The sequence below is a fragment of the Sceloporus occidentalis genome, unplaced genomic scaffold (assembly GCF_023333645.1).
Source record: "Sceloporus occidentalis isolate IW3139 unplaced genomic scaffold, rSceOcc1.0.p SCAF_377, whole genome shotgun sequence".
NCBI classification, from domain to species: Eukaryota; Metazoa; Chordata; class Lepidosauria; order Squamata; family Phrynosomatidae; genus Sceloporus; species Sceloporus occidentalis.
Genome location: NW_028317357.1, coordinates 449,146 through 457,500, shown reverse-complemented (window position 1 = coordinate 457,500; position 8,355 = coordinate 449,146). Strand labels below are relative to the sequence as shown.

General features: G+C 40.7%; 1 protein-coding gene across 1 annotated transcript; it reads right to left on the bottom strand.

Moving 5' to 3' along the window:
• Positions 1 to 3,017: 3,017 nt before the first annotated feature.
• Positions 3,018 to 6,664, bottom strand: LOC149273428 (stabilizer of axonemal microtubules 3-like). Its single transcript, XM_089506340.1, has 5 exons — positions 6,569 to 6,664; positions 5,791 to 5,991; positions 5,447 to 5,599; positions 3,550 to 3,677; positions 3,018 to 3,426 (listed from the first exon to the last, which is right to left on the bottom strand). The coding sequence occupies exons 1-5, from the start codon at positions 6,662 to 6,664 to the stop codon at positions 3,018 to 3,020; spliced, it is 987 nt and encodes a 328-aa protein (XP_089362466.1).
• Positions 6,665 to 8,355: the final 1,691 nt, after the last annotated feature.

The window sequence follows — 8,355 nt, the reverse complement described above, 5'->3', positions numbered from 1 at the left end:
TACGTAGATATATATATATATATATATATACGTAGATATATATATATATATATATATATATATATACATATATATATATATATATATATATATATATATATACGTAGATATAAAATCCAAAGTGCACAATTGCACACCAACCTTAATTACTCTGCCCGGTGCCTGGTAACTGAAGCAGTAATGCAAATAGATTCCAAAAATAGTTACCGGAACTCCTGGGACTTGGTACAAACCAAGTCCCAGGAGTGCCGGTAACTTTTTTTGGAATATATATATATATTTATAGATATTTATATATTTATAGATATATATTTATAAATATATATATATATTTATAGATATATATAAATATATATATATTTATCTATATATATATATTTATCTATAAATATATCTATCTATCTATATATCTATATCTATATACACATACAATATATATATTGTTTGAATAAAGAGAGATTGTTAATTTAAAGACCTGGAGTGCTGACCATCTTTTATATGGAAACTGCTGGTGACTAGCACCAGGCTTGGGAAACTTGGAATGGTGTGCAATGGACTTTGTGAGTAAATGTAAAAAAATATATAGATAGATAGATAGATAGATATAGATACACATATCTATATATCTATATATATATATATAGATAGAGATATATAGATATAGATCAGACCTGGCAAAGCACGGCCCGCGGGCCACATCCGGCCCGCTGAATAGCTCGGACCGGCCCGCAAAGAGTGTCCTGGTGACTCACCAATGAGTCCGGTGTCCCCCCCCGCCCCGGTCACTTACCTTAAACTCCTGTGTTGGAAGCGTTTGTCTCGGGTGCCGGCGCTTTACGCTGGGCGCCGGCATATGACGTCAGACGCCGGCGATCAGCAGTGAAGCGCCGGCACCCGAGACAAACGCCTCACGCTTCCAACACAGGAGTTTAAGGTAAGTGACCGGGGCGGGGGGGGGAGATCCTGAGAAGGGGGGGTTAGGGAGTTAGAGGGGAGATACTGAGAAGGGGGGGTTAGGGAGTTAGAGGGGAGATACTGAGAAGGGGGGTTAGGGAGGGAGGTCTTACTGTGTGTGTGTGTCTTACTGTGTTTGTGTGTGTGTATCTTACTGTGTCTGTGTGTGTCTCACTGTGTCTGTGTGTGTCTTACTGTGTCTGTGTGTGTCTCACTGTGTCTGTGTGTGTCTCACTGTGTCTGTGCGTGTCTTACTGTGTCTGTGTGTGTCTTACTGTGTCTGTGTGTGTCTCACTGTGTCTGTGTGTGTCTTACTGTGTCTGTGTGTGTCTTACTGTGTCTGTGTGTGTCTCACTGTGTCTGTGTGTATCTTACTGTGTCTGTGTGTGTCTCACTGTGTCTGTGTGTGTCTCACTGTGTCTGTGTGTGTCTTACTGTGTCTGTGTGTGTCTCACTGTGTCTGTGTGTGTCTTACTGTGTCTGTGTGTGTCTTACTGCGTGTGTCTTACTGTGTTCATAGCTTATTCAGTTATTGTAATAAATATTTTAGCCCATTTTTTAGCTCAAAATATTTTTTCCTTTTTTTTCTCCTCTAAAATCTAGGTGCGTCTTATCAGCAGGTGCGTCTTATAGAGCGAAAAATACGGTATGCACTCCGAAGCCTTGTTCATTTTGTTCACTTCTGTGCTGTGCTAATAGTTATTCAGGCCTTACTTATTCAAGCACCTCTACCAATGACGTAGGCTTGAATAACTTTATTAAACAGCACATAAGTTAACAAAATGGACAAGGCTTCGGAGTTTGTAGTTTGTAGAGGTCTGGCCCTCTAAAACCATTCCAATTTCTCATGTGGCCCCATGGGAAAATTAATTGCCCACCCTGATATAGATAGATATAGAGAGAGATAGATATAGATATATATTTTTTCCCCCGTGCTATTATTATTAATTTGTATAGCGCCATCATGTGCTGTAGCGCTGGGCACCGTACTACATGTTACACTGTGACGGCCTCTGTTATATCAGGCCGGATCCATAAAGGGATTATGGGGGTGGACCAGCTGTTCTTGATTACATGAGAGACCGGAAAAAGACCTTGATATTTATGACATCATAGATCCTTGAATCTCTCGACATTCTATATAAATGAAGCGCAGCAGGTTTTTAAGGGAATTAGTAACCAGGGTAACCCTTTTATTTCACCAATTGCACTCCTGGATTGCTTAGTCTTTTTTTTTTTTTTTAGACTGACAAATATGTGCTAATTATATCAAATTTACCATCCAAGATCAATTTCACAATTTTAATGTTAACCTGGGTTAAAATGTTAAATATTTAAATACAAATGTATTAATAAATATTAAAAACCCACCTTATATGCAAACGATTGGACCAGCCATCTGAACTTCCAGTTCCTGCGATCCGGATGATTATTCCTACCCAGTAAGTTGTTACTCGCATCTGGTTAAGTTGCTGATTTGATTTAGAAGAAAGCTGTTTGTGTCCAACAACAAAAAACCCAATTCTCCCAAATTAAGTTTTTTTTTTTGTATGTTAGACACACACCTACATGTATATAGCACCCTGATGACAGAGCAGCATCTGGGTCACATCCACTCCCCGCCCATTTTGAGACTATCATGAGTTAGCCTTGCCTTCTCCACACCCAGCCACGCCCCCTCCTCTCACCTATAAGAAGCATGAGATTTCCGAGGGGGAGGCAAGAGGAGAGTGATCGATCTGGAGAAAAATGATAAACGTAAAGCAGAAACAATAAAAAAAATAAGCAATAAGCGGAATCATTTCACTTTTTTTTTTTTTTTTTTACTTCAGATTGTCTATTTTTACACAGATCCGAGTGAAGGGGTTCATTTTGCGCGGGCGTAATCAATTTGCTGAGTAAATTATTAAAAAGACACCTCGTTTCTGTGTGCGGTTGAGTGGGTGGGGGGTTAATTGGTTTGGGGTAATTAGAAGACCACAGCAAAATGTTTTCATTGGGGATTTAAATGATAAAATTAAGTAATTAACGCTGCGGCCCTTTTGTTGTGCCTTCGGACGACCTCACAGGATGACCAACTGGCCACTTCCGTAGGTTTTATACTCTGTTTTGTACATTTTGGGCACGGACATTATCATATTGGCTGCTCCCTGACGAGGTACGTTCCAGGGCCGCTCCATAGAGCTGTAGACGTGGTCGCAGTTCTTGGCCTCCATGGGCCAGTTGTAGCTCTCCTGCGCTAAGGTTTTGAGTCCGCGGTTCGGGACGGGTTTGGCGGCTGGTGATATTCTGGGTACTTTGGTAACATTGGGAAACCGCGAGGTATCTTGCATCGGTGGCGGTGGACGAAGAGTCGGTTTAGCATCCCTACGGAGAGGGTTCTCTTTTAAGCCGTGTCCCCAGGCCTTGGGGTAATGCTCAGCCTCCCAATACGTCAGGACGTCCTTCTTGGGGTAGCCGTCCAATTCTTTCCTGTAACGAAAGAGAACGTTTAATGATCCATTAACCATGAAGAACCAGAAGAACCAACCTCAGGGTATGAAGGCACCACATCGGGTCTTTAAATCTGGGCCTAGAGGCAAAAGGTGAGCTTACGCTGTAAATGCCCTGAAGTCCCGAGTCGTGGTGGAAGCGTAGATGTCATTCAGAGCGAGGACACCTTTGTCTCTTATATAGTAGGGTTTTCCAGAAAGTGCCCTGTTTTCCGTACTCGCCACAATGGACTGTTCATAAAAAGAAGAAAGATTTGGTTGGTTTCAGTGAGAAGAACCATATTATACAAAGTCTGGACATGTTTTAAAAACCGGGGTTGGGCCACGTATATATCCATAAGGGCCATGTATGTATCTATAGGGGAAACTACAATAACACGCAACACGCCATCATGTCTAGAAACTCTATGTAAAGACCCTGAAGGCTTCTATTACATAGTTACATAGTTATATAGGCTGAAAAAAGACATGCGTCCGTCAAGTTCAGCCTTTCCTATATCTGTTAATTTGTTGCTGTTGATCCAAAACAAGGCAAAAAAAAAAACCCCGGTTTCGCTCTAATTTTGCACTAACCAGGGAAAAAAATTCCTTCTTGACCCCAAAATGGCAGTCAGATTTCTCCTTGGATCAATAAGCTGTTTCCCCATAATTACAGATTATATCCCTGAATATTATGTTTTTCCAGGTATCCATCCAGTTGCAGTTTAAACGTCTGTACAGACTCCGATAAAACTACCTCTGCAGGCAGAGAATTCCACATCCTTACTGTCCTTACTGTAAAAAACCCTTTCCTCTGTTTTAGTCTAAATCTCCTTCCAGTCTGAACGCATGACCCCGTGTCCTATGCATAGTCCTGTTTATGAACAGATTTCCACACAATGGTTTGTATTGGCCCCCGAATATATTTATATAATGCTATCGTATCCCCTCTGAGGGATTTAAATTAGTTAACCTTTCTTCATAACTATAGTGCTCCATTCCTTTTATTAATTTTGTAGCCAACTCTGCACCCTTTCTAGTGCTATGATATCCTTCTTTAGAACAGGTGCCCAAAATTGCACAGCATATTCAAGGTGCGGCCTTACCACTGATTTATAAAGAGGCAAAATTATATTTTTATCCTGTGACTTGATGCCCCTTTTTATACATGACAATACCTTACAGGCTTTAGAGGCTGCTGACTGACATTGCACATTGTTACTTCGTTTGTTGTCTGTAACAATTCCCAAATACTTCTCATTTATTGCTAATTCACTACCGTTTAGGGTGTAGGTTGCTTGTGCATTCATTTCCCCGTAGTGCATAACTTTACATTTATCTACATTGAATTCCATCTGCCATTTGTGTGCCCGGCCCCCCAGTCTATCTAAATCCCTCTGCAGCGAAGTCATATCCCGCTCGCCCTGTATAACTTTACCTAGTTTAGTGTCATCTGCAAACACAGAAACATGACTTTCAACGCCTTCTGCCAGGTTATTTATAAATATGTTGAATAAAAAAAGGTCCCAGAACAGAACCCTGAGGGACACCACTTACCAATTCTGTCCAGCTTGAAAATTTACCATTTATAACAACTCTCTGTTCTCTATCTCTAAGCCAATGTTCTACCCAAGAACAAGAATTTGCATCTAGACCAATTTCCTTCAGTTTGAATTCTAACCTATTGTGTGGAACCGAGTCAAATGCTTGGCAAAATCCAAGTAGATTCCATCCACCGCGACCCCCTGATCCACACTTCTACTTCTATGATACCTTCTTGGTTGACCTGTACGGAGCGTGTTGATAAAAGGTCATGGCTCTTGGGGCCCATGCACCGGGCAGAACTGGCTTCAATGCTCCAAATTCTTAGACTACCCTATCAATGGGACATATGGCTGGTATGGCCCACCCAAAGCTCACATCTATGTGGTCATCTAGATATTCGATGGTCTCCATAAACCCAAAGAGGGGGCACAAATGGCCTTGTATTCGAAATCTGTACACGTATGTTACATTCTAACCTGTGACGGCCCGCAGTTGTGGTGATCCTCTAGTGAAAAGGGCTGTGGCCCCGCGTGAAATTCACTCAGGGAAGGCAGGCCTGATTGCCCCCGATACGCAGCCTTCATCTCACTTTGCCGATTCTGAGGACTTTTCAGTTGCCGATTTCTAAACTGTTGAGAAATAATTAAATAAGCGTTAACAGATTATCAAATTCAGTGAGGTCATCGCCTCAATCGGGGGCAGATACCGGCAAGGATAACGGGCAATGTAACGGGGGTCCCCCATTCACATTCCTTTACAACGTCATCAGCAGACCTGCGGAGAAAGACCTACTAATAAGTCACTGATAAAAAAACCTTACATTCTCTTCAAATTCCTTGTTGTAATGGACTGTCCAGTGTGGAGGCGGAAGGGGGTAACTGGGCTGAGAAAGGACCCCCCGCGGATGCTTCCCCTTATAAGCGTCTCCATTGGTCGTCTCAAAAGCATTGACAACTTCATCAAAAGCCGAGACTTTTTTTGATTTTTGTAGGAAGGGCGGGAGGGGGTCGGACGCCGTCGACTGGGGAAAAAACCAAAACAATATAAATACTAAATTATTAATACTATAAAGTAAAATAGTAAATAAAGTCCATATATATATATTTTTTTTTTTTTATTGAAATAATGAAAAGAAGAGGGTGTTTTGTGCTCTTTCCATTGGCTACTAATAATTCTGAACCCAAAAAATAATTAAACATATTAATTTTGATGAATTGTGGTCTCTGTGGCAGAGGATTATGCCGTTGTTGCTCATATCTTTGGTTTTTGTAGACCCTGCGGCCAAAAAAAGGATAAAGCTGCAATAATTGAATTCCAGATCATTTAAATAAGCAAATTAGTTGATTGAATATTTTTACCTTTTTTAAAATAAAGTTTTTTAATACGGCTAAAATTAATTTCCAGAGGGAGTGGCTGCTTTTGTGTAAATATTTTGATTATATTAAAAAAATCAAGACAATATTTACAGGAATAATAATGTCAAATTATATACAAAATAACAAATAAATAATAAAAAATAATAAAGAATACGTCCCCCCCAAATATATCAATTTAAAAAAGTATAATATACATTTTTAGGCGATACGTTGATGCCTTACCCTGACTCCAGGAGGAGGAAAGGAGACCGGAGGCTGGTACTCGAGTCCGACGCCGGTACTGGTTAGAAAACCATCTTGTCTCTTGCTCTGCCCCATCCTCCCAACTTTAAAGACATCAATTAAAAAATAAAATATACGCTTTTATATCATCAAAACGCAAAGAATCCCGGGAGAGCGAGGCGCACGGCGATCCTGCCTGCTAAGCAGACAAGCGAAACACACACACACACAGTTGTGTTTACCTGTTGCCATGGTAAGAGACTCCATGTCACTGGCATTTAAAGGCACACACACACTATATTTTAAGCAGGAAATCCATATTGTAGCAAAGTTTTGTCACCGGCCTGTAGCTCTTTTCTTTGTGTGTATAAGATTGTCATTAACACAATGCTTATACTCCCCCAACAGCGGAAGAGGGTAGCGTATTGGTATTAATATTGTTTTATAACTGGGGTTATTACTGTATACAGCGCTGGGGATTATATTACCGTATACAGCACACTAAGGGGGTTATTACTGTATACAGCATTGGAGGGGGGTATATTACTGTATACAGCATTAAAGGGGGGGTTATTACTGTATAAAGCCCTGGGGGGGTTATGCACCACTTTAACACCCATTTTTTAACATGTACTTTATATATTTGTTTAATTGTTAATTATTATTTTTAAAATGGTGTCTAAAAAAAGAAGTTGAAATGAATTCTTGATCATTTTGCCTGTAAATAAACCCCTTAACTGATTGCAATTCCGGCTTCTCAACACTAGGTGGCAGCTTCTACTTAATAATGTTTTCCATTTAATTTTTGTCTGCGCTCCAGTGATACCCCCACCCCCTGCACTGTTATTCCTCCCCGTTATCTCTCCGCCAAGTTGTTGATTGTTGTTGATTGGTTTAAAAAGCCTCTGTAAAAGATGCGGTGAGAAGAAAATGATTAAATGATGCTACTTTCTGCCACCGATCTTGGCATCCGTAAGGTTAAACATTACATTAAAATAAAAAAGATTAAAAAATTTTTTTAAATAGATTAAGGAACCAAATGTATAATCTATACGTAGATTCAATAAATGAATGTAATTTTAGTAAAAGCTGTTAAGGTGACCGATTCGCTTAATGGCGCCCTTATTAAAAAAAGAATGCATATTAATGCACTCGGTGAGTAACGCTAACCTAATACGAATACTTTATTAATATGCATCCTTTCAAAATAGTAATAGAAATAAAGCACCTACCTGAAGTAGAAGCTGCAGCTTCCCTCCTCTTACTCCAGGGTCTGACGATTCTCGCTGCTAATTGGCCGCTTGAAGCCAATCAGTGGCCGGAAAGCGCTTCCTTTGAAATCAATGGGGGGTTCTTTCTTCACGCACGCACGTAGCGGTCTGCACAGATCCCCATCCGTTAGTGTTCACCGAGCCCGGTGCATTGAGATGAGGAGCAGGTCCCTGGTGGGGTATTTAGCTGGGAGCGGGGTGGGGAAAAGGGGCAAATGCATATGGGGGCATTGTGCAGGAACCCCCCCCCCATGCAACTGCAAATGGGACAACATGAAAATATAAAGGGACCTCTCAGCTATCCTATGCATTAAAGAGCCGATGATGGATGGGGTCTCTCTAACGTCGCGCGGACCACTTCAAATTAAACGTACAATTTCAACTAATACAAACCATTAAAGAAAAATACGTAGACGGTGAAACAGTCCAAACACATCGCACAGACCTGTTTCTTATTCCTTTATCTGTTGCTCCATATTTCACAGTAAATTCTTTTAATAGTTTGGGAACATGCGC

Excerpts from the sequence above, each read along its gene's own strand:
- LOC149273428 (XM_089506340.1), bottom strand. The coding sequence starts at position 6,664 with ATGGGGCAGAGCAAGAGACAAGATGGTTTTCTAACCAGTACCGGCGTC. Across the intron at positions 5,992-6,568 it reads TTCCTCCTCCTGGAGTCAGG|TCGACGGCGTCCGACCCCCT; the intron begins GTAAGGCATCAA and ends TTTTTTCCCCAG. Across the intron at positions 3,427-3,549 it reads GACTTCAGGGCATTTACAGC|GAAAGAATTGGACGGCTACC; the intron begins GTAAGCTCACCT and ends CTTTCGTTACAG.